The sequence below is a fragment of the Miscanthus floridulus genome, chromosome 1, assembly GCF_019320115.1.
Source record: "Miscanthus floridulus cultivar M001 chromosome 1, ASM1932011v1, whole genome shotgun sequence".
Lineage (NCBI taxonomy): Eukaryota > Viridiplantae > Streptophyta > Magnoliopsida > Poales > Poaceae > Miscanthus > Miscanthus floridulus.
The window spans coordinates 8,703,061-8,730,135 of record NC_089580.1 but is presented as its reverse complement, the minus strand read 5'-3'; the positions used below and the strand labels follow the sequence as shown (position 1 = coordinate 8,730,135).

General features: G+C 48.3%; 1 protein-coding gene and 1 pseudogene across 1 annotated transcript; both read left to right on the top strand.

The window, feature by feature from the left end:
• Positions 1-1,045: 1,045 nt before the first annotated feature.
• LOC136539321 (putative linoleate 9S-lipoxygenase 3) lies at positions 1,046-5,952 on the top strand. Its single transcript, XM_066531304.1, has 7 exons — positions 1,046-1,340; positions 1,895-2,187; positions 3,245-3,482; positions 3,593-3,928; positions 4,024-4,109; positions 4,232-4,647; positions 4,753-5,952. Exons 1-7 carry the CDS (start codon positions 1,151-1,153, stop codon positions 5,786-5,788), a joined length of 2,595 nt encoding a protein of 864 aa, XP_066387401.1. The 5' UTR covers positions 1,046-1,150; the 3' UTR covers positions 5,789-5,952.
• A 14,466-nt stretch (positions 5,953-20,418) lies between these two features.
• Positions 20,419-26,942, top strand: LOC136539238 (probable linoleate 9S-lipoxygenase 4; annotated as a pseudogene).
• Positions 26,943-27,075: the final 133 nt, after the last annotated feature.

Genomic DNA, 27,075 nt, shown 5'->3' with positions numbered 1-27,075 from the left:
ATTTGACATTTAAATCTTGACTTTCAAAACATAAATTTATATTATGTTGTAATATTATGTTAACTCTATGTTGGTTTAAATTATGCAAATACTATATTTGTTGGTAAAATTGTAGAGGCTAAATAAAGATCATCAAGGGGTAACATGCATTTGTCAGAAAATAAAATAAGAGGACTGTTTTAGGTAGTTCTCAGAGAATATCTGATCAAAACGGGTCTTCTGAAAATAGGAGGCAAAATAGTAGTAGTGCTGGGTTACTCTTAGCAGGTTTTCCCGATACTCTTATTCTCTGTCGAGTGGACCCCGCGGCTTGCTCTGTCCCTGCATCGTCGAACCGACGCTCGCAAAGTCACAACTTCACGGGCCGAAGGTCGAATTACCAGTGGCACCGGCACGCGAGCGTCGCGCGCTCGGCGTGCCTCAACCGGCGCGTGGGAGGGAGAGCGGCCGCGCCTTTTGCCGATCTCGCGGCCCGCGCGCGCGAGCTGGTCTCGCGAACGGTCAACACCGATCGTAGTCGTTCGTAATTTTGTACTATGATGACCCGCGCAACACGAGTCGGTGCTGGCACGTCGCCGTCGGGGTCGGTGGCCCGATACGTACGGCCAGCCAATTACATTTCTGTGGCTTATAAATCGATTGGTGCTATTTTACTGCAAGAAAAAAAAACTATATTACTATGAGAAAAAAAAACACTATATTATAACCTATAAGCGTGCGATAGCGAACAGGTGAAGAGCCGCGGCGGCGGGCGTTGCTACGTGCTACGCGGCGGGACGAAGCGACGAGCGGAAGCGGCCGACGGCGCAGAGGTACACGCAGGCGCATCCTGCACCATTCGCCATTCACGTCCCTCTGGCCCAATAATCAAACCGCATTAATTACGCTCTAACACACACGGTAGCACACTGCCACCCACCAGTTGCAGCGCCAGACGCGCACGGGCACGTCACGCAGCCGTAGTCGATCGGTGCACTGTGCTCGCGTCGCGCCCCGTTCCAGCTCTCGCATCCTCGCTCGCTATAAATCCCCCGGCTCGGCCTCGGCCTCCCACAGCCTCACACAGTAACCAACACCACTGCAAAAGCACAAGGCGCGCGGCAGCCGGCAGCAGGGAGCAGCTAGTTGGAGCGGGTGGTGATTGGCGAAGATGCTGAGCGGGATCATCCATGGGCTGACGGGGGAGAACAAGCAGGCGCGGCTCAAGGGCACGGTGGTGCTCATGCGCAAGAACGTGCTCGACCTCAACGACTTCGGCGCCACCGTCATCGACAGCATCAGCGAGTTCCTCGGCAAGGGGGTCACCTGCCAGCTCATCAGCTCCACCCTCGTCGACGCCAGTGAGTATTGAGTACCGCCCGCCGGCGCCGGCGACGGGCGACGCCACCTCTCTGATCTCTCCCTTCCCTTGACCAATCTCTTAAGCTAGCTAGCTCTCGCATCGAAGTTTCGCGGTTACTTTTACCTTTTGCGCATGCATTTTCCCCGCACATACAAAGCAAGCAAGCACCAAGCATACTGTTTGGGCGGCCATCCTGCTTCGGCTACCTTGCCTCGGCCCTCGGTCATCTTTTTTGAGGGAACATGGAAAGAACAAAAGAATCGAGCGAGGAACACCGAGAAAAAGACAGCAAAGCTATAGCTTGGGTGCAGAGCACCAGATGCTGGCTAGCTAGCTGGTGACAAAGTGAAAAAGAACTCAGTAACAAGAGATTCAGAAACGATTTCTACTTTGATCTAGATTCTTTATCAATAATTTACTACTCGTATACTATGCACCATGTATCTCGGCGCGCGCGCGCGCGTGCATGCCCGACGCGTATACGAACCATATCGATCGACTCATCACATCGCCCACATGGGCCGCCACCGCGCGTGCTTTTGCTCTGCCCAGACAACGGCAACCGCGGGCGGGTCGGCGCGGAGGCGAACCTGGAGCAGTGGCTGACGAGCCTGCCGTCGCTGACCACCGGCGAGTCCAAGTTCGGCGTGACGTTCGACTGGGAGGTGGAGAAGCTGGGCGTGCCGGGGGCGGTCATCGTCAAGAACCACCACACCGCCGAGTTCTTTCTCAAGACCATAACCCTCGACGACGTCACCGGCCGCGGCACCGTCACCTTCGTCGCGAACTCATGGGTCTACCCCGTGGGCGAGTACCGCTACAACCGCGTCTTCTTCTCCAACGATGTAAGTCACCGCGACGCCATTGACTCTCCTGGCGGCCGCATCTGCTGTTCAAGTCTTTCTTCTCAATCGGTTCATATTTATTTTATCACTTTTCCTAGTATACATTTCTTTCTACTAGTAGTTGCTTTAAGAAAATGTAGCCGCCATGTCGTCGACTGGCGTACAGTACAGTAGGTCGGAAAAGGACATGGGTATGGTGAAGAAAACTCATTCAAGTGGTACTAGTGCAACTGCCACGGTTGGTGAAGAATCTAATGCTTCTTCTGAAATCTTCTGACGGTCGCTGAGCGCGAGGCATGTGAGTTCACCACGTGGCTAGCACTCAAGTTTACTGTCGAGATGACTGAAAAATAAGGTCGTGTTTAGATCACCTCCAAATTCCAAGTTTTTTCACTCTCTCTCCATCACATCAATTTTTAGCCGCTTGCATGAAGCATTAAATATAAGTAAAAAAATAACTAATTGCACAGTTTAGTTGAAAATCACGAGATGAATCTTTTGAGTTTAGTTGGTCCACGATTGGACAATATTTACCAAATAAGACGAAAGTGCTACTATTTATCGGTTGCAATTTTTTGCAATCTAAACATGGCAAGAACCTGTTCCGGCAGATTGTTGTTTGAAAAAAATATTGTTACGTCTGTGAACACTGCTCATGTGAGTATCAGTGTGAGTGCGCTGGCCAGTCCAGCCCCCGTCGGCCGGCCAGCCGAACGCGCCCTTACTTTAAAGAAAACCAGGTTAATAATTATTGTCCCTGCCATCGCCCCGCCCGAGATAATAATTAACTTTAAAGAAAAGGTTAAAGTAAAGATTGATGCCAATCCATACCCACTCAAGTTTACTTTCGAGATGACTGATGACCGTGATGGTCGGTCAAGCAAATCAGCGGTTAACATGTGTCCTTATATCTTTATAAGATATAAGAGAGTACTGTAGACTTGTACTGTAGAGTTTTGATCAATCAACCTGGGTTATGTTTTCTAAACGTCCGTCAGTCAGTCAGTCAACATGTTGATCTTTTTGTCTTTTGTGTGCCGGAAAAACGCCGTCGCAGACGTACCTGCCGAGCCAGATGCCGGCGGCGCTGAAGCCCTACCGCGACGACGAGCTCCGCAACCTCCGCGGCGGCGACCAGCAGGGCCCCTACCAGGAGCACGACCGCGTGTACCGCTACGACGTCTACAACGACCTCGGCGAACCTGACGGCGGCAACCCGCGCCCCATCCTCGGCGGCTCCGCCGACCAGCCCTACCCGCGCCGCTGCCGCACGGGCCGCAAGCCCACCAACACCGGTGCGTGCTCGCCGTGGGCCTCGATCTCGGACGAAACATTTGCATTTGCATTTGCATTTGCTGCAGGAGAGTTGACTGACTGGCCTGGATGACGTTGACTTGACCCGCAGACCCCAACTCGGAGAGCCGGCTGTCGCTGGTGGAGCTGATCTACGTGCCACGGGACGAGCGGTTCGGCCACCTCAAGATGTCCGACTTCCTGGGCTACTCCATCAAGGCGATCACGCAGGGGATCATCCCGGCGGTGCGCACCTACGTGGACACCAGCCCCGGCGAGTTCGACTCCTTCCAGGACATCATCAACCTGTACGAGGGCGGGATCAAGCTGCCCAAGATCCAGGCGATGGAGGACATGCGCAAGCTCTTCCCGCTCCAGCTCGTCAAGGACCTCCTCCCCGCCGGCGGCGACTACCTGCTCAAGCTCCCCATCCCGGAGATCATCAAAGGCACGGCTGTCTGCATGTGCTCATACAGTGATACTCCTAAGTTGATCGATCGATAAGCTAGCTGACTGACTGTTTGCGCACGTTGTGCGGAACAGAGGACAAGAACGCGTGGAGGACCGACGAGGAGTTCGCGCGGGAGGTGCTCGCCGGCGTCAACCCGATGGTGATCACGCGCCTCACGGTGAGTCACTCACTCTGTGCAAAAAGCGTAACTGTTAATTAATGGTGGCTTCACAAGACACAAGTAGGTCGAAAACGACACGAAATGAAATGTGCGCGCCTGACGATCGAACACGATTACAGGAGTTCCCGCCGAAGAGCACGCTCGACCCCAGCAAGTACGGCGACCACACCAGCACGATCACGGTGGAGCACATCGAGAAGAACCTGGAGGGCCTCACGGTGCAGCAGGCGCTGGACGGCAACAGGCTCTATATCCTGGACCACCACGACCGGCTCATGCCGTTCCTGATCGACGTCAACAACCTGGAGGGCAACTTCATCTACGCCACCAGGACGCTCTTCTTCCTGCGCGGCGACGGCAGGCTAGCTCCGCTCTCCATCGAGCTCAGCGAGCCGTACATCGACGGAGGCCTCACCAAGGCCAAGAGCAAGGTCTACACGCCGGCGTCCGCAGGCGTCGAGGCCTGGGTGTGGCAGCTCGCCAAGGCCTATGTCGCCGTCAACGACTCCGGCTGGCACCAACTGATCAGCCACTGGTATAATCATCCATGTGCATTCATTCTCTAATCACCATTGATCGAGTCGTTGCCGCGATCCAAATGCATTCGTTTTCCTAATCAACTGCCGGTGATCTCGTGCAGGCTGAACACGCACGCGGTGATGGAGCCGTTCGTGATCGCGACGAACCGGCAGCTGAGCGTGACGCACCCGGTGCACAAGCTCCTGCACCCGCACTTCCGCGACACCATGACCATCAACGCGCTGGCGCGGCAGACGCTCATCAACGGCGGCGGCATCTTCGAGATGACCGTCTTCCCGGGCAAGTACGCGCTGGCCATGTCCTCCGCGGTGTACAAGAGCTGGAACTTCACGGAGCAGGGCCTCCCCGCCGACCTCGTCAAGCGGGGCGTGGCGGTGGCGGACCCGTCGAGCCCCTACAAGGTGCGGCTGCTGATCCAGGACTACCCGTACGCGAGCGACGGGCTGGCGATCTGGCACGCCATCGAGCAGTGGGTGGGCGAGTACCTGGCCATCTACTACCCCGACGACGGCGCGCTGCGGGGCGACGCGGAGCTGCAGGCATGGTGGAAGGAGGTGCGCGAGGTCGGGCACGGCGACCTCAAGGACGCGCCCTGGTGGCCCGAGATGCAGGCCGTGTCGGAGCTCGCCAGCGCCTGCACCACCATCATCTGGATCGCGTCGGCGCTGCACGCCGCCGTGAACTTCGGCCAGTACCCGTACGCGGGGTACCTCCCGAACCGCCCCACCGTGAGCCGGCGCCGGATGCCGGAGCCGGGCAGCAAGGAGTACGAGGAGCTGGAGCGCGACCCGGAGCGCGGCTTCATCCACACCATCACGAGCCAGATCCAGACCATCATCGGCATCTCGCTCATCGAGGTCCTCTCCAAGCACTCCTCCGACGAGGTGTACCTCGGGCAGCGCGACACCCCCGAGTGGACCTCCGACGCCTGGGCGCAGGCGGCGTTCAAGCGGTTCAGCGACGCGCTGGTCGAGATCGAGGGCAACGTGGTGGGCGAGAACCGTGACACACAGCTGAAGAACAGGAACGGGCCCGCCGAGTTCCCCTACATGCTGCTGTACCCCAACACCTCTGACCACAGTGGCGCCGCCGCCGGGCTCACCGCCAAGGGCATTCCCAACAGCATCTCCATCTGAGCGATTGGTACCACCAGGCTACTAGGAGTGCTACGTACGAGCTGGTACATGAATAAGCTAATAAGCAGTCGTGTATACGAGCGGAGCGGCACGAGACCACGTGTGTAGAGACTAGTGTTTGTGTACTAAGCATTGGCCTCCCTGTTTGAAGATTCTTACTATTCCTTGTTTTGCAGTATTGCTCGGTCACAACTTTGATTTCACATGGTATTCAATACGTATATCTTCCTAAAATCTTTAGAATAAATCAACGCATACAACTTAGACGCTCCCAAATTAAATAGTGTGCGAAAACAAGGCTAGGTGGGTAGAAGCAATGGGGCCAGAGTGAAGCCAATGATCGTACCAGAAGGAGGTGCCGGCCCCCCATCGAGAACGTCGACATAGGTGATAGAACGGCACAGTAAGTAGCAAGCTCATCATTAATAATTCTTCACATGTTGGAAGGAGGAGCAGAATGGGAATCCGATAAGATAGAATCATTTTGCAGTAACCAATCCTGCCACGGAGCATGGACGCCATAGAAGAGCTTATCGACAAATTTCAAGATGAGGCACTGGTTTTGGAGTTCAAGATGTTTGAGGGTTTCATGAGGTAATTATTTATAGATGACGAAATATGACTAGGTTAGTAGACTATATAGTCATACTACCAAAAGGTGTGAATGTTCGTTTATTTGATGGTTCTCTAGTGCCAATTTGCAAGTGATACGTGCGTGAGAAAGTCATACCATAGATTGTTTGATAGCCTGCATGGACGGTTCGCTGGTCATTCTTTGAAGGACTTACAACAAGTACTATTTTTCTGTGGTGCGCGTGAGAAATAAGCGTTAGACGGTCCGGCCACATGGATAAAGTTATGTCTAGTGATTGGTTATCTCTTATGCTCAAATTTCTTTCATGCAATTTAGGCCCGCTGGCCGGAAAAACAGCTGATGCTGATGCTGATGCTAATTTATTATGAGAGAAAAATATTGTTATTTCACTGAAACGATATGGTTGATAAGTTCAAACGAATAGGGCCTTAATCTGATCACTTTTATCCTATTATACATTAAATTGTTGATTATCACCCTAGGTTAAAAAATCTTCACCTAGCTCAGCAAGAGTAGCATTTTTGGGTTCGATGATATACTAATTAAAGTTTATGTAGTGTTTATGATTCTAGTTAAAACCGTCTATTCGTCCCTCAGTAGTTGGTACTTTAATTCCTCTTTTTTCCCCGAAACTGCTACTTTTTCCCCGATGTGGCCCGAGGCCCCGAGCCTAGCTCGGTCCAGTTCGCTCATGTCTTGAAGAAGGGGGTGGCATGTTTCTCCCGAAAGATAAACGATCGTGCCACGCTCCGTTTGTGTAACAGAGGGAAAAATAGTTAACTTTTGTGTCTCCTAATTACGAAGAATAGACAGGCATTGTGAAAGAGGGCAGCGTCATAGTTTGTCACTGGACAACGGAAACCACCAATGAACGAAATACTTCTAGGTGGCATTCACTCTGTTCGCTTAAGCCATCGCTGAAAATATTGTTGTCTGATTTATTATGAGAGAAAAATAATATTTATTTATTAAAAAAGTACGATTTATAAGCGAAGCAAGCAGTAGACTCGAGCAAAAAAAATCAGAGCACTCAGGGCAGTGGGCACTGTTGACCTCAAGGCGGCGGTATGTACTACTGGTGGATACAATCTTTTGAAGTGCTATATGCAATCATGCAAATCTTCACCTAATGGCGACTGCTGACCGAATACGGATTAGTTGGCGCATGCGCTGATCCGCATGCATCACGCAGGAGACTTACCTGACAAATGAGGCCAGCTTGAGCTTGACTTCACCTCCTAATGGCGGCTGCTGGCTGCACAGCCTGCAGGTAGTGTGATTAGAAAAACAGTGAGGCACCGAACGCACCGCACCTCTGTCAGAGCAATAATTTGCATCGGAAAACCACGGAATTGGATGCGGCAGGCTGTTCGCTTGCTCGTAAACGATCATAAATTTCCAGCCGGAAACAGTGTTTTCTCTCACATTAAACCAGCCAGCAGTAAATAATCCACGATACGATACGACAGGCTATAATCGGCTAACTTTTCGGTAAGGACGCACGTATAGTAAGGTAAACAGTAAACTCGTACCACTGCAGGAGGCTTGGGTGGGAGTCGTGAGAGCATCTGTCGAGACAGCGAGACACCTTGTTGGCTTTGGTCATGGAATAATATTTTTTCCCACGACCAATCACTTCGTCCAGCAGCCGTAGAAATCATCGCCCACGCGGAGATCATCCGTTTTGGAAGCCGGGGCGCGTTTAGTACCGGCCGGATTCGGTATTTGCACAGTGTTTGATGCGACGGTAAACACTGTAGCAATTTTGTTTGTATTTGTGAATTATTGTCTAAACATTAACTAATTAGGTTTAAAAGATTCGTCTCGCAAAGTTCAACCAAACTGTATAATTAGTTTTTTATTTTATCTATATTTAGTACTCTATACATGTACCGTAAATTTGATATGATGAAGAATCTTTTTTTTACGGTGCCAAAATTAAGAGTTTGAGGAACTAAACAAGGTCCGCTCGCGTGACCTCGTCAGCAGAAGGGATGCCCTCTGTAGTCAGGTCTCAGCAGTCAGCAGCCCACGAGTCGTCGTCAGCTTTTGAGTCGCTGTATCCAGGTGCAGACGTGGCCTTGAGCACAGTAGTAGTGCGCGCAGGGCCGTCCCTGCGCATGTGCAGCGTGAGCGACGGCGTAGGGCCTCCAAATCTCATAGGCCTCGAGTACTTAAATAGATCAGCACAGCTGAAGCTTTGGCTTTTGGTCCATTAGCTAGTAAGCTTATTGCAGCAGCTTGCACAGCAACAGTTTAGCTTAATAAAAAATGATTTGTTGGCCGGCCGCTGGACAGTGGGCATCATTTTATTTTGCCAATCTCAATTCGCATGCGACATAGGTACTATTCTTGATATATTTTATTATAATGTACTACATACTACATCATATCATATATTTAGCTCTGTTTTTTTCTAGGCTGGTAGACCATATTTTTTAGCTTAGTACAGTGTCTTGAATTTTCCCTGGACGGCCCTGGCGCGCAAGAAGGCACTTTACCACACCAGTAGGCAGTAGCTAGTGTATGTTTCGCTGCAAGCAGTGCAGCAAGCAGAGCAGACATCACCTTCTCGCGAGAGACGAGAACTGCTGGCTGCCTGATTCGCTATCTGAACGTCTGATTTATCAGTTATAAAATAGTATTTTTTCTCATAATAAATTAATTTCAGTTGGCTTATCAGCCGTAGAAATCATCAACGAAACAGCTCCTTGATTACAGCTTGATTACAGCTAGGCGCATCGCATCACGGAAGATCTTTTTTATATGTATATATAAAAAGAAGGAGCTCTTACCGAAGATCACGGGAGATCCTAACGAAGAATGTCAAAAACTCTACTCTAAACTACAGTATGTATCAGTGGTACACACTCTACGAGCCAGGCTGGCGCGGCAGGCCAGATCGCCATCGCCCCTCGTGGTCTGGTAGGTGAAGCTGATACCGTGCCACTAATAAATTAAAAATGCAAAGGGAATGGAACAGATGGAATGATTATATGCTGTGATATATTCTCCTTCATTTTGTTCCACACGTGTTTAGTGAAGCTGTGCCTAGTATACTCCGTTGGTGCAGTACTAAATTTCCTTTTAGACGTCTGTTCGGCTGGTATTAAAGTCGACTGATAAGTTGACTGAAGCTGTTTTGTTGTGAGAGAAAAATACTATAGATTTTTAGTGATTGGCCTTTCCATTCTGATCAGCCCAAAGCAGGGCTTAGCAGTTGACTAATCCGTCAAATTTTTTTTTTCTCCTAATCCGTCAACTTTTGGCACCTTGCGTTTCGTATGGTTATGTTTCTTATGGTTGCAAATTCCATCCAAGGCATCCAAATCACTAAAAGACAGGTCAATATATCTAGTTAATCTCACGAATGAGTTGTCGTCTCTAGCGCTGCTGGTGCGTGCGTTTGGTGATGTGTCCATTAGTTTTTTTTTACTCCGTGCTGTTTCCATATAATTGTATGTCTGTTCTTTTACATTTTTAAATACTATCATCAGCCTGTTCGGCTGGGACTAAAACGATCGTATACGATCATGGATTATTACTACTGGCTTGGCTGGTTTGGTGTAAGAGAAAAATAATATTCTGGCTAAAAATTTATGATTGTTTACGACCAAACGAAGAGGTTGCATATCATCTTTCTACACTCCTCTAATCCTTCATAAAGGAGGTCTTATCCCCTTTTCACCTTGCTTTCCCTTTAGTCCCCACTGTCCCTGGAAGACAAACACAAAAAAGAAAAAACACCCTTTAACATGTGCCGATTCATTAAAGTGAAATCACCTTTTCCGATCTTTCCTAGAAGGAGGTTCGATCCAATTAGCTAGAGGATCCAAACAGTTTTAGATTTAGATGGGTGGATCCAAACAACGCCTATATCATCGCCCATCAGCTGTCCGGTTATGTGATCAGGAATAAGTTCTATACGTTATAGCCATGCGGATCACGATGGTGAAAAGATCCATTTCGTCCGAACTGAAATAACTAAATTGGAACAAAAGGACAATTGAAGATAATATGATTATGGCCTTATGGGTCTTTTCCCCTGGCCCATGCTGTGGACGTTTCGATGATCACTACGGTGGTGCGGACCCTTTGATCGCAAATGTTTCACGTGTGGTAACGTGTTCACGTACCCATCACGTCCAGGAGGAATGCATCTAAACCATTGTAAATTTATCATAATTTTATTTGGAGCCCGGTGAGCATGCCTAGCTAGTTTGACGTGAGCTGTGAGCTGTAATATGGCCATATCTGCCGTTCTCTGCAGTATGGTATTCCTAGTGTGCAGTACACTAGGTATCTTAAATTCGATCAAGTTGCCAATCGTCCAAGATGTATGATCCAGTTGTGCATATGATATCGGTAAGTTGGATAGGATAGTAGGAGTTGGATACTCCATATAGCGTCAAGCAAGCCGACAGAAAAATCTAGTGTGACCCGGCGAAGAATCTTCTCCCATCTGAAAAAACCGCTATCGACTTGTTCTTGCACTCTGACCTGACGACATTCAACTCAAAGCCCTGAAATATCACCCACGCGCCTTTCTGAACTTGGTTTACAAGCAAAGACATATGCAGCATGTTCGGCTTGGTGCAGATACGATCATATACAATCGTGGATTATTACTGCTGGCTGGTTTGGTGTGAGAGAAAAATACTATTCTGGCTAAAAATTTACGTTCATTTACGATCAAACAAACAGGTCGCTGGAGCAGAAATGCATTGCGCCGTTTCGATGGCTCGCCTTCACCAAATGGCCTCCGACATTTCAATCCTAGTCGAATCGCTCCTCTCGTACGATCCGCCCTCGATCAGCACGCGAAGCACCTACCGTTTTGTTAATTAATATACTCTGATTCTTCTCGAACCGCTGCCGCAGAGCTTGAGCAGACGATTTTTTTTAATTTTAACACTTTTTCGAACTTAATTTTAAATCTAACACTCTCGATTTTTTTAAAACTAACACTTTTGGCCGCGCCTATTACCCTGGCGCGGTCAAATACCTGCGCCGCGCGGATGCATGGTGGCGCGGCAAAGGTCTAACGTGGCGCCGACCAGAAGCGCCGACCGCTAACGTGGCGGGCTCTGCCGCGCCATCGATCTTGGCGCGATAGTGCCGTGCCCTGACCCATGGCGCGGCAGAGCCGAGTATAACCTCCGCCGCGGCCCGCGTGCCCGAGCGTCTCCGTTCTCCGAGTAGCGCAGCAAGGCTGGCCGCCGCGCCCGCCTTCGCTCGCGCCTGCCCGCCGTCGTGCACGTCGTCTGCCGTGGCCGCGTCCGCCCACGCCAGCAAGCCAGCCGCGTCTGCCCGCCCGCGCTAGCCTGGCAGCCAGGCCGCCGGCCGTCGGGTGCGGCCACCATGACCGCACGCCGGCGCGCCTCCCCCTCCAGCCAGAACCTCCGATCACGCACGGCGGCTGCCCTGCGCCCGCGCCTCCCGGCCCGGTCTTACGCGCTACAACGAGGTACTCCACTAATATAGTTAGCACAGTTAATAAAGTTAGTAAAATTATTAAAGTATAGTTAGTATAGTTAGTTAGTTTAGTTAGTATATGTAATATAATAAGTTAGTATAGGTAGTAAAGTTAGGTAGTTTAGTTAGTACAGTTATAGTATGCCTTGTATAGATGTTAATATTTGATTAGTTAGTATAGTTATAGTTAGAAAATATATTAATGTTAGTATGGACATTACGTACGATGATTTCGACGACTTAATGAAGTTTCTTGAAATACTTCTGCAGATGGATTGTTGTGTTAGAGTTTTGTACGGAGGAAAGTGTTAGAAGAGAGGATAGTATGTTTAAGGATATGGAAGAAGAATTGAAATGGTTTGATGAATCTCCTAGCTTCAACGACCTTTGTGTCCGTTTGAATATAAAGTTTGGCGGTGATTGCACACTAAAGGAGAGGTTTGATACTGGGAAGACTAGAGCACACTATGTCCTTATGCCCTTGCGCGACCCTACTCACTGGTCCCGCTATACTAGGGTTCTCTAAGGTTCTAATGTGCCCATGGCTGAGGTGGTGGTGAAGAATGAGGTACAGGATGCATGGTGTTCAAGACGGCCCGTCCATTGATGGTTTTGGAGGTAATGAAAAAGAATTAGGGGTCGAAGGGGAAGCAACTCAGGATAACATGGATTTAGACGGTCAGTTGATGCAGGAGCAGTTTCATTCAACTGTAGTAGGCTGTATAAGAAATGACTTCATGTGAATGAGTTTGAACAGGAAGAGGATGAGTAGGAGGAGGAGGACAGGATCAGGTGATATAATTAGCAGTGATTTAGACGATTCTAATGATGACCAAGGAGGTACAGATGCTATGGCAACAACGGCTGATGCCATGCCAGTATCGGTACATACTATGCCATTACCAGTACCAACTGAGGTTTTGCAAGGTGTCCATGCTCAGGGTAGACTAGTCATAGATTTGGCTGCAGATGATATCCCCTATGATTCATGGACCAGAATTAGCGAAGCGCAGCAGTATGTTCCACCATCACCTTACACAGCGATTGAGCTTGAGCAACTAAGGTCTAAGAATGTACCTTTCAGGGGCGTTTCGAATTATAGGGATGTCAGCATAACGGATATGACAGTTTGTGATATCGGTCTCTAGATGTGTAGGAATTCATTGTATAACCATAAGACAGAAACCCTTAGGAAGGGGATAATATTCAACACAATGTGAGAGATAAACTCTTCCTTCAGGACTATACTGTGTACCACCATGGACCGTACACCATCACTCATTCGGACCAGGAGTTGACGTACCACTTGATATGCAAAAATGGTTGTCTGTGGAGGTTAAATGCACAAAGGAGACAGAGTGATGGCAAGTGGAGGATAACTAAAGTTGTTGAACCCCACACTTGCCTAGACAGTAGGGGGAATGAAAATCATCAGTAGCTCACTGCACGTTACCTTGCTCGTCGTATATTGGAGCTCATTGATGACAGTAACGATATATCGGTGTCTTCTTTACAACAGTCCATATCTAGATTCGTTAGGTACGATGTGATGTACGAAAAGGCTTGGCGTGCTAAGCAAATTGCTCTGGCGATTCGATAGGGGTACTTGGGAGGAAGCGTACAACAGGGTGCCCCGCATCTTATGTGCAATGCATTATTATAACCCTAGCTTGAAATGGTTTGTGGACTACCGGAGGGATGTTTTTTCGGGACCCATTGAGGACATGTCCTTCTATCGTGTGTTCTGGTCATTTGCGCAACATGGAACATGCATTCCAATTTTGTCGGTCAGTCATACTTATTGATGGCACTTTCCTGATAGGAAAGTACAGGGGCACCTTAATGATGGCTGCTGCTGTTGATCCTGAGGACTGAGATAGTACCCATGGCATTTGCTTTGGCAGAGGGAGAGAACAATGAATCGTGGTCATGGTTCATGCGGCTTCTACGTGTGCAAGTGCTTGGCCCAACTCGCACTATATGTTTGATCTCCGACCGTCACTGCAGGGCTTCTTAATGCTGCAGCTGAGTATATAGATGGGTTCCCGCCTCTAGTACATAAATGGTGCATGAGACACTTTGCCGCTAATTTCTGGTGGCGTCAGCGGAAGCAGGAGGTATGTGACAAGGTAAAGGCTCTATGTTGTGTACGTACAGAGCACCAGTTTAAGGAAGGCAAAGAGAGAACTAGACAAGATGGTAAATGCAACAGGAAAGGTCCTGGTTAGAGGCGTGGATGGAACAGAAGGCTCAGTGGGTGTTAGCATATGACAAGGGGGGTTTTAGGTATGGCATCATGACCACTAACTCCTCAGAGTCCTTCAACCTGTGTATTCACCGGAGTTTGATCGTTGCCTGTGTCTAGAATTGTTGAGTTCTCCTTTCATAAGTGCAACGAATATTTTATGAAGAGGTACTGAGCTTGCGCAGAGGAATATAGCTGAGCAGAGGCAGTTTTGGAAAGGTCGGAGCTGAACATTTGAAGGAGGTCGAGGAATTGGCCAAGCAGCACACCACCGAGCCGTATGGACCCTCGCCGCCATATCTTTAGTGTACGATGCAAGGGTGGCACAAGCCTAGGGCGGTGAACGTTATGGTGGACGAAACTACTGAGTTGATCTTGAAAAGGTAGAGTACAGTTGCAACGTCCCTCAGATCATGCATGCCCCTTGCTCTCATATGATCATGGCCTACAGGGTTCGCGGGTACAACTATGAGGATCTGTCATATATGTCACCCTTGTATCTCCGTTTCAAATACCGTTAGTATTTGGGAGATGAAGCTTCGAGCCATACCTTGACCCAACACTAGTGGCCACCTTATAATGGTTATGACTATGTGCCGCATCCGAATCTAATGAAGGTAGGAAAGGATAGGAGAAAGAAGAAGCTGATTGAAGGGGGACATGGACGCTATGAGAGGGTACGGCGAAGACATGTACGGTGGGGGAGACTTCAACGAGACCCGTGGCAGGAATCTTTGCTCCGTTTGCAAACAATCTAGCCACAAGGCTAGCCGGCATAGAAGACAGCAGGTGATTTCATATTATGTTCGTATTGCATAACAAGTAGTTCAAATTTTATAATGCTACATAATGTTAATCTGAAAATTGTTAATTTGAATACTCCAACCCTTTGTTTATCATTTTGTAACAGGATGGCCCCTCCCACGCCGCACCAGCTGATCCCCCATCTTAATGTGGAGTACGACGACCTCCTTCTTATACCGGACGACGAGGTTCATTACGTCATGGGACTTAGTTTCATTACGTCGAACTTATGTCGAACGAATATTATCAGTCGAAAACTTGTAGACTCATAAACCAATGAAAATATTATATGGCAACTTATCAGTCCATTTATTTGCTTCATGTTCATTTTGTACAGTACTTGTAGTTTTGTACAACACCTTCGCCTGTAAGCCCACCTCCGCTTGTAGTTCTAGTAGTTTTATACAACACAGACTGCACCGTGGGCTTATGACGCGACAAATGATTACGTTCGTTTTAGAAATTTTGAATGCATGATATAAACAGAGGTGATCACTTAAGATCGATCATGGATAATCCGAGTACATGATACATGGGTATAATACATTAGTAGTTCAAATGGAATATAAGACAACACAATAGAATTTTTACTACATGGCTACATTAATCATTAATAAAGCATGGAACTAACAGACGGCGTAATTAAAAAATCCTCAGTCAGAAATATACTGAGTAAGCAACTCGTCGTCCGAGTACCAATCCTTAACCACAACCCTGATGCTGTGGCTAGGCTCACCTGCGTTGCTCTGACCCACCTATCGCCTGTAGTAAGCGGCCTCTACTTCATCTGCGACCGCTGCGGCCTGAGTGAAGAATGCGTCGTCATCCTCCTCCGTTTGTAAGCCCACCTCTGCTAGAGCGATGAGCTCACTCAGTCTGTCAATGTTGTCCTCATCCTCCTTCGCCTGCAAGTTCGCCTCTGCTAGAGCGATGAGCTCGCTCAGTCTACCAGTGTCGTCCTCATTCTTCTCTACCTATAAGCCCGCCTCTGCTACATCAATTAGCTCACTAAGTCTGGCAGCGTTGTCCTTATCCTCGTCCCCCTCATCAGACAACATAATCGGTGATTCAATGGTACGACCAGCTCAGCTTTCTATGCTCATCTAACTTATTTTCCTCGTACCTTGCACGAGCCACCTCTACAGCATGTTCCTCGCTGTATCCAATCCCTTTATATATAAAATGTAATCAATTAGCAACGTGATTATATTACATTTACAATCAGGCAATGAAAATAGGCGTTCAAGCACTCACTGGCACATAATGCAGCAACATGCTCGTTCAAGACCTGCATCTATACTCTTGTCTCCTCCCTTGCCTCCTTCCTTGCCCTCTCCTCCTCTAACGTCATCCGTCTCTCTAATTCACATTTGTTAAGCCCAACATCGATCTGGTTACAAATACAGTGCTGTCTAGTAAACTCACGTATCTTTTCTTTGTGATGTTTAACGAATAGGTTGACGTAGTCAGGTCCATGTCTCCCTCTTCCTTGTAATTAGTTATCTCTTCTTCAGTTCATCCAAGAACTTAGCTTGACCATCATAACGTTCCCACATGTATTTCCTAGTGCTCTGTTCAAAAAAAATATTATATCATATATGTCTTAGCAAAAGAAATAAAATACGATTTCATGTTTACCATAAAAATAACGAACCTCTTTGTACTCAACCATATGACCGTAATAATGGCCTATTTCAAGCTCCGAAGGGACTAGGCCATAGTTAGAATTAACACCACATTCGCACTTGACTGATGGTGCTTTGTAAATTAACCTTTCTTTCTTCTTTTGTTTTGCTTTTTGGAGGTTCTTCGGGCCATTTGTTCTTAGGACCATACAACCACTCCTTGAAATGGCACTTCGTCATTGAATACATCTAAATAATGTGACATTAGTACACTGACACATATAGCTCAATATTTCAACACATACACTTTGCACTTACTTCATGCTTGTTTGGACACACAAACTCCAACGTATTGTCAGGGATTTATCACGGCTCGATCTCCACAATGGCACAGAAGGAGGCTCCTCGAGTCGTCTAACTGCGGCTAAGTGCTTCTCCTTAGCCGTCATTGGAAGGGGTTAGAGGGAGGTGGAACCCACCGCTAGAAGTGCCTCTTGTGGATGTTGCTCCTCTCCATCAATCATCGAAAAGGAGGTACCTGGGGTCAAACTTGTCTGTACCGTCGATCCACTGAAAGAAAAAGCACCTCTTCATGGGTCCTACACAATAAAAATTTAATAAAATATTAGTAACCTAGTAATACAAATGAAGAAGAAAAATATACGGAAACAATTACTTACATTAAAACGGCTGCACATGTAGAAGCAACGAGTCGCTGTGTCCGGATGTCTCGATTGAAACACGTCGGCCGGACGACCACAGTCACTAATTAGAGACAGGGAGTTTCAGGAGGGACGGGGACATCTTTGCTAGACTCAGTCGGGGTATATTTGCTTTAGGATGACCCCATTTTCGTCATAACTGCTCCCTAAAACATGTCCTTCCATCTAATAAAACTGATTCAAATTAAACACCAATCAAAATAACGTAAATTAATGTAAAATGTAATCATTTGCAATGCAACTAAAATATTATAAACAACAATTATAGCAACAAAAATATACATGGCAAACATATTTTTAACTAAATAATTAACCTTAACATTGACAAAATCATACTAATATCTTCACCATAGTTCCCAAACATAATTTTTCTACTAACCTTAACTCACTATTCATAATATCCTATCCACCGTTCAAACGAAAATAAAATATACGTCATTACCTTGAACTAGGACGATGAGAGAGGGAGGTGGCCAGGGAATGGAAGGGAGGGAGGGAGGCGGCAATGGAGGGTCCGGGCTGCCGCCGTTCAGTGGCGCGGCGGCCGGCGTGCTTGGCGACGGGCGGGAGCGGGAGCGATGCCTAGGCCGCTTTGCTGCTCAGGCAGCGGGACTGGCCGCGGCTGAAGGTTATACCCGGCTCTGCCGCGCCATGGATCAGGGCGCGGCTACTGCCGCGCCAAGATCCAGTGGCGCGGCAGAGCCTGCCACGTCAGCGGTCGGCGCTTCTGATCGTCGCCACATCAGACCTCTATCGCGCCACTATGCATGGCGCGGCACATACATTTGGCCGCACCAGGGCAATATGTACGGCCACAAGTGTTAGTTTTTTAAAAAAAAACCGAGAGTGTTATATTTAAAATTAAGTTTGAAAAAGTGTTAAAATTAAAAAAAAAATCGAGCAGACCTGCTGGCCTGAGATCCGACGAGGATCGAGGAAGTTGCTGCCGATGACGACGACATCAAATGTTCACGGGTTAACAGTTTAGTATTTTTTCAACTATTATAAACGATTATTAGAAGTGTACAACCAACTACGCAGACGTTAAACGGCCATGGCAATCGTTTCAACCGTTAAACAGCCATGCCAATCGGTGTTGGCGAAATGTGAGCGCGGCTCGAGTGGGGCCTGGCTTCTTGTCGAGTTACACGGTGTCTATTCCGTGGTCGCGGCGGATGCAAATGCACTGCCATCATTCCCGGGACGACGATGAACGCGCAGCAATTAAGGGCGCGTTTAGTTCCGGAAATTTTTTGGCTTTTGGTTATGTAGCATTTTTCATTTGTATTTGGTAAAAATTGTCCAATTATGGACTATTTAGGCTTAAAAGATTCATCTCGCCAATTACAGGCAAACTATGCAATTAGTTATTCTTTTTACCTACATTTAATACTCTAAGCATGCCGTAAGATTTGATGTGACGCAAAATCTTGAAAATTTTTTATTTTTGGTGAACCTAAACAGAGCCTGAGACCCGTAAATGTCCGGTCCCTGTTCCCCTGTTCTGTTTCCAGGACCACACCAGTGACACCACCGGCAAACAACATTCAGCACGGCACGCGACCGCCGTGTACGGTCGACGGTGGTCACCACCCGCGGCCCTCACGGCCACACGATCATGATCGGCGACGACAGCTCCGTAGTCCGTACACCGCTGAAGCCAGAAGAGTCTGCACTCGCAACGACGTGTCTCGTCTGTCTCTGGCCTCGCCCTCGGAGGCGACCGAATTTTTTACTTTTTAGCTCTTTTTTTCGAAGTTTCTCATAAATAGACCTATGACAGAAAGAATTTAAAAAATAGACCCTTAACTCGGCGTCATCGATGCTGGCGCCGAACTAACACGTCTCGACGCTAGCGTCCCTGGCGCCGAGTTCTTAGGCGCGAAGCAGACGTGGCGGATGACATGGCAGGCATCGGCGTCCATCGATGCTGGCGTCGAGCTAACACGTCTCGACGCCAGCGTCCCTGGCGCCGAACTCTTAGGCCCGAAGCAGACGTGGCGGTGACATGACAGGCAGCTCGGCGTCAGCAACCCTTAATTCGAGCTGCCTGCCTGCCATGTCACCGCCACGTCTGCTTCGCGCCTAAGAGCTCGGCGCCAGGGACGCTGGCAGCGAGACGTGTTAGCTCGGCGCCAGCATCGATGGCGGTTAAAGGTCTATTTTCTGAATTCTTTTCGTCATGGATCTATTTGTGAGAAACTAAAATAAAAAGACTAAAAAGTAAAAATTCAGGCCGAGGCGACCTGATGGCGTGCGCTAGACGCCGCTGCTGGGGCCAAGTCCGGTCCGGCCCGGGGCGGATGCGCATTGCATGGCACATTGGCACCACACGAAACACGACCCGGTTGACCGGCGAAGCAGCCCGCGGGTTTCCACCGTTTCCGCGGTTTCGTTCGGTCCCGGCGCTTTGGACAGTCAGCTCGGTCTCTCGGCTCGTCTCGCGTGCACCTGCGCGTTGCTGGCTGGCTTGGCGTGGACCTGGCGCCGGAGACCCGTTAGAAACCGCGCATGTGCCCGGGCCAGCCGCCAGCTCCAGCCCGATGGTTTTGTAATCTCCTTTACCTGCCGGATCACCATTACCATCCCAAATCCTGTAATGCTGACGTATATCATACTGTACCATACAATAAGGGAATGTTTGGTTACACCCCTAAAGTTTAGTCCCTCTCACATCAGTATATTTAGATACATGTATAGAGTACTAAATATAAACTAAAAAATAACTAATTGTATAGATTGAGATTAATTTACGAAATAAATTTATTAAGCCTAATTAGTCCATGATTTAACAATGTTGTGATACAGTAAATATGTGCTAATAATAAATTAATTATGTTTAATAAATTCGTCTCGTATATTACTACGGATTTCTATAATTTATTTTTTTATTAATATTCAAACATCCTATACGATATTTCATATGATATCCGATGCGATAACCGCTAAACTTTAATCCCTGCATCAAACACCCATAAGAATCCCCTCGTTTTTTTAGTTTCTCATTTCATCATCAATCAACTTGTTCTCACTTTTCCTTTTCGTATACATGTCGCTGTCGCCTATCGCTGCCTGGCTGGCAAGAGCAGTAACCAGCAAAGCACGCGTAGGTATAAGCCGAGGAGGCGAGCAGCCGCGGCGCCTATATATCGCCGCGCAGGGCAGCCGCAGTTCCATACCCCTGTCTTCCCTTGCCTTGCTTTCCGGCACATCACATTGGCAGGCGAGGGAGGGAGCGAGCAGGCAAGCCAAAGCCATCCACCAACCACCGCGTTCCGCCCCGCCCGCCGCCGCCGGCTCTCCCTGTCCCTGAGGAGCGAGTAGCGAGGAGCGAGAGAGCGGCCATGTTCTGGCACGGGGTCGCGGACCGGCTGACGGGGAAGAACAAGAAGGCGTGGAACGAGGGCAAGATCCGCGGCACGGTGAAGCTGGTCAAGAAGGAGGTGCTGGACGTCGGCGACTTCAACTGCCTCGCTCCTCGACGGCCTCCACAGCATCCTCGGCAGGGACGACGGCGGCGTCGCCTTCCAGCTCGTCAGCGCCACCGCGGCCGACCCAAGTAAGCGCGCCCCCAGCCTCACGCCACCCCTCCCCCTTATCTGAACTCCCGCCCCCGGCCCCGCTCCCGGTGGCCGCGGGCCGTGACGCCGGCCGCGCGCGCGCGCGCGCTCGCTCGCTGGCCGTGGCCGGAACGTACGTCATGCGTCCGCCGTGCGTTTCGGTTTACCCTTTCCTCTCTTTTTTTCTATAATAAATATATATAGGATAGGCAACATTTCATCAATAAATTCAACCAACTGTGATGAAATCTGTAGAATTTGTGCTCGTCCAGCGACAAACTGCGAGTCTTGACGGAGGAGGGGACAGGATCCTCAGGCGTAATAATGGCGAGCCGTGAGTTGGTCGCCGGTATGTGGGACCCGCAGCGAGGAACTGCTTGCCTGCCTGGCTGCTTCCATGTCCATGGACAGGGATGGCGTTTTGCCGTGGCAGGCCTTGCGGTTTCAAGTTTGGCCCTTTTTTACTTCTCCAAACTCCTAGAAAGTGCACTATACAAAAAGAAAATTCCCCGTCATATCAAATTTATGGTACATACATAGGGTACTAAATATAGACGAAAATCAAAAACTAATTACACAGTTTGCTTTAACTTTACGAGACAAATCTTTTAAGCCTAATTAACCAATATTTAGATAATAATTCACAAATACAAACGAAATGCTATATTAGGGAATCTTCACTGTACAACTTTACCGAACTAAAACACCGCCTTCGAACTGCGCCATGGAAGAGTTGTTGGAGCCATTGAATTCAATGCGATGGCGCGTTTGGCGGCACTGCACAACACGACACATGGAACCTCACATTCGTCATCGCTTCCACGGCAATACTCCGACGTCTCTCAGCTTCGCGCGACCGTCGCAAGTCGATGGGTCTACTATTCCACTTCCACCATGGATCGAGACTTGCAGGCGTTTAGGACCCGTCGAAATTTTACTGCAATGTCCATAGGAATTTTACTGGAATTTTCACTGCAAGCGACAACATGATGGTGATTAAACGAAACTTCAGGCAACGGGGGCCGTGGCAAGGTGGGGAAGGCGGCGCACCTGGAGGAGGCGGTGGTGTCGCTCAAGTCCAAGACGGACGGGGAGACGGAGTTCCGTGTGAGCTTCGAGTGGGACGAGTCGCAGGGGATCCCGGGCGCCGTGCTCGTCAGGAACCTGCAGCACGCCGAGTTCTTCCTCAAGACCCTCACCCTGGAGGGCGTCCCCGGCAAGGGCACCGTCGTCTTCGTCGCCAACTCATGGATCTACCCGCACAAGCTCTACTCCCAGGAACGCATCTTCTTCGCCAACGACGTGAGTATTCTTTCTTATGACATCTGCGTCGTCCTTCATTTTGCATTGGGTTCGCTGGACCAGTGGTCCCGTTGCGTCCTTGGTTTTGGGTTCGCTGGTCCAGTGGTGGGTCCAGTTGCTGATGCACCACGATCGTGCCTAAAGAAAAAACTGCGATGGCCTGTGTAGGGAAAATCACCATCTAATCTAAGTGGGAACATGCGAAATCTTGTGTTTTGATCAAATGCTGCACACCAATCTCTGCCCTTGGAAAAAACTGAAGGCATCATTTTAAGTGGGGGAGAGGGGTGCAATATGTGTTACGATTTGTGCTCACGCAGTCATGCTAGATACGATTACGAGAAACTTGCATATACATATGCCATTGAAACTCGAGGGTTACATTTTTGCTGCTAAGAATAAAAAATGCTTTATTGATCAAATTCCAAAAAGAAAAAAAAAACACTTGCTTCTGATAAACGCATTCAAAGCTGATTTGCAACGAAACGTGGTTAGGGACCACGGATTGGATGCTGATCAACTATTCATTTTAAAAGCGAAAAGCCTTTTTATGAATTATGTACCATATTAGCTGTACCTAGATCCTAATGTTACGCATTATCTATTGAAAAGTGCATAGAGCCGTGATTAGAATAAGTACTCTGCTATTAGCTCTTTTTCTTTTAATGTTCACCTGGATTGGATAGATCCGGTTTACTAGCTGCCAAATTGGCCAGCTTGGTCTTCGGGTCAAGTCCACAGATGACCGTACTGTATCGACAATCATTGCTATATCTGTACACAACATGTACTATCGAACACCCGCACCCACACACTCATCGCTCATGTTACGGCTAGCCAGCAGCAATCAAAGTGTTCGGCTGTGCTTACTGCTTGCTGCCACTGCAACTACAAGGTACGGTTACAGTAATTTGTTGTGTGATTTCTGTATAGGGCTTCACTAGATGCATGTGCATCGTTAGCACTATCTAACGTTGTCTTATCACTGACACAGACATTAGAAAAATAGGCACTGATTGTTTCCACGTGGAAGTCGTAGTCCTTGTAGATGGAGATGATAAAACACTTGGCTTGCCTCATGTTTTCAACAAGGCTAAACGATTTTTTACTGATTGCCTTGGATTAAAAACAGCAAGTTGCTCATGATCAGCAGCTCCTTAGTACCTTTAGTAGCACATGACTAAAGTATCTCCAAGTTGTGCTGCTTAGTTAAGCTTTTGGAAAGGATCCATCATGGCATATTCATTATGCTCATTTGTTGATCCAGAACTGGCTGATGGATATCAGAAGCAAGATAACGAGTCTTGTATAATGCTCTCCTATGTGTTCATTCTGGTACCATCACATTATCACAGATTGAATCCTGAAATCTAAATTATCTCATGTTGCACTATTTTTTTTTTCACAAACACGAAGGAGAGCTGCATATCATTATATTGAGAGGAAGGATGTTCTTCTTTTTTAACACGCAGGAGAACTATTTGGTTCATGTTGCACCATAACAAATACACATAGATAGATTAACCCAGTTGTGGAAACAGTTTGATGGTTGGTATGGCTTGATAATTTGCTGAGTGGAATTAAAAATTATCACTTTACTCACCGTGATTTTCATGGTTGTAGTTTTTCTCTTTGGGTATTATCGGTACTAGATCCACGCAACAGAAAACACTAGAACACAAGTCAATATAGCCTTTTCTCTCCTCTCATATGATATTGCGGGAAATAAGCAGACCTATCAGCTAATCATCATACGCTTTACTTCTGCCAGCACTATATTTCTCCAAGGCTATAAAAAAACAGGCCAGTCACTCTATTCCTGTGTTGCAGACCTATCTGCCAAGCAAAATGCCTGCGACATTGGTGCCTTATCGGCAAGATGAACTCAAGATACTCCGTGGTGATGATAATCCTGGACCATACAAGGAGCATGATCGCGTCTACCGTTATGACTACTACAATGACCTTGGTGAGCCAGATAAGGGTGAAGACCATGCTCGGCCGATCCTTGGTGGCAACCAAGAACACCCATATCCCCGTCGCTGCAGAACTGGACGGCACCCAACAGAAAAAGGTAAATTGAAGTCAGCTACATTTTGGTCCATATATGATGTCAGAAATTTGGCTGAAATCCTTGTTGGTTAACCTTTTACGCAGACCCAAATTCAGAGAGCAGGCTTTTTCTGCTGAACCTGAATATCTACACCCCGCGTGATGAACGATTTGGGCATCTCAAGATGTCAGACTTCCTTGGGTACTCACTGAAGGCAATCATTGAGGCTGTTCTTCCGACATTAGGGATCATCGATGATACGCCAAAGGAGTTTGATTCATTCGAAGATATCCTCGGGCTCTATGAACTGGGTCCAGAAGCACCCAACAATCCACTAATAGCAGAGGTCAGGAAGAGAATCCCCAGCGAGTTCCTTAGAAGTATTCTGCCAAATGGTAGTCATGACCACCCCCTAAAGATGCCCCTTCCAAATATCATCAAATCAGGTAACTGAACTTCTTGGTAATTTTCTACTATGTTAATCCGGTGTTTGAACGAAAAATAGTTATCATGACTAAGGTTCAATCTTGGTATACACCAGATGTATTGAAAAAGGCTCCAGAGTTTAAGTTTGGCTGGAGGACTGATGAGGAGTTTGCGAGAGAGACACTTGCAGGCGTGAACCCAGTAATCATCAAACGCCTGACGGTTAGCATCTTGTATCATATGACCAGGCAATACACTTGCCCCAGAATCGAGTAAAGAGCCTTAATTTTTTTTCTTCTTCATGATCGCAGGAGTTCCCTGCTAAAAGTACCCTGGACCCAAGTCAATATGGAGACCATACCAGCAAGATCACTGAAGCTCATATTCAGCATAACCTGGAAGGCCTGCCAGTGCAGAATGTATGCTGGACTGAACACATGCACATATAACTCAAAGATTCAATACAGATAATTGCTTAAAACCATCGATTGATTGCCATAACAAACACTGTGCAGGCACTGAAGAACAACAGGCTCTTCATCCTAGACCACCATGATAGTTTCATGCCTTACCTCAACAAGATCAACAAGTTGGAGGGAAACTTCATCTATGCAAGCAGGACCCTACTGTTCTTGAAGGACGATGGCACCCTGAAGCCCCTGGCCATTGAGCTGAGCCTGCCCCACCCTGACGGTGAGCAGCACGGTGCAGTCAGCAAGGTGTACACCCCGGCTCACACTGGCGTGGAGGGTCATATCTGGCAACTTGCCAAGGCTTACGCCTGCGTAAACGACTCTGCCTGGCATCAGCTGATCAGCCACTGGTACAGAGTTCTTCCTTTAATTGTTCTGTTGCTACCAAAACACTAAATGTTTCTGGTGCCTTTTTTTTATGTATGGAGATACCGAGACAGTAATCTTGTGTGTCTTCATGTGTTTGCAGGCTGAACACGCACGCGGTGATCGAGCCATTCGCGATCGCAACAAACCGGCAGCTCAGCGTGGTGCATCCCGTGCATAAGCTGCTGAGCCCACACTACCGTGACACATTGAACATCAACGCCCTGGCACGCCAGACACTCATCAACGCAGGTGGCATCTTCGAGCTCACTGTGTTCCCTGGAAAATACGCGCTGGGGATGTCCTCCGACGTGTACAAGAGCTGGAATTTCAACGAGCAGGCTCTCCCCGCAGATCTCGTCAAGAGGTACGTGCATACTACATTGACAGTAAAAGCTTTATAGAAGCGACGAGATGGTAATGCAGAAGAGCTTCCAAAATCAGTTTGATTTTGACGGGTTTACTCTTCTGGTTGTGCTTTCAGAGGTGTGGCTGTACCGGACCAGTCAAGCCCATATGGTGTCCGACTGCTGATCAAGGACTACCCATATGCCGTTGATGGGCTCGTGATCTGGTGGGCGATTGAGCAGTGGGTCAAAGAGTACTTGGACGTCTACTACTCTAACGACGGTGAGCTCCAGCGTGATGTGGAGCTGCAGGCATGGTGGAAGGAGGTGCGTGAGGAGGCGCACGGCGACCTTAAGGATCGAGACTGGTGGCCCAGGATGAACACCGTCCAGCAGCTGGCTAGGACGTGCACGACCATCATCTGGGTGGCATCTGCGCTGCACGCAGCTGTCAACTTTGGGCAGTATCCATACGCCGGGTACCTCCCGAACCGGCCGACGGTGAGCCGGCGGCCGATGCCGGAGCCGGGCAGCGATGACTACAAGAAGTTGGAAGCGGGGCAGAAGGAAGCGGACATGGTGTTCATCCGCACCATCACCAGCCAGTTCCAGACCATCCTGGGCATCTCGCTCATCGAGATCCTCTCCAAGCACTCCTCCGACGAGGTGTACCTCGGCCAGCGTGATGAGCCTGAGCGCTGGACGTCAGACGCCAAGGCGTTGCATGCGTTCAAAAGATTCGGAAGCCGGCTGGTGGAGATTGAGAATCGGATCAAGACGATGAACGACAATCCGACCTTGAAGAACCGAAAGGGGCCAGTGGAATTGCCGTACATGCTGCTGTACCCCAACACGTCGGACGTTACCGGCGAGAAGGGCGAGGGGCTTACTGCCATGGGCATTCCCAACAGCATCTCCATATGACCCTGGTCAGATTGTATCTTCGTAGGATGGTATATTGGTATGTAAATGTTGTGCTGCGCCGTACAATGTGTTTCTTCGTTGGTTTTGTCAGTTTCAGGGTAGGGGGTGGAGATGAAGATTGTTATCTGTTACCATGATCTGTTGGGTTGAGAGAGGAGCCACGCCTGAATAATGTTCTCATGTATGTTTTTTCTTGGTTAAGAATAAAAGTTTGCCAGCTCATATCTTAGCCTATCAGACTACTGTAACTCTTCAGATAGGGATTTGATTCCAATATAGAGAGTAAGACACACCAATGTTCACCAAAACGCACGCTAAACAGTAAACGATTGGACACATCGTATAGCGCTTATTTGGTCTATATGGCCAC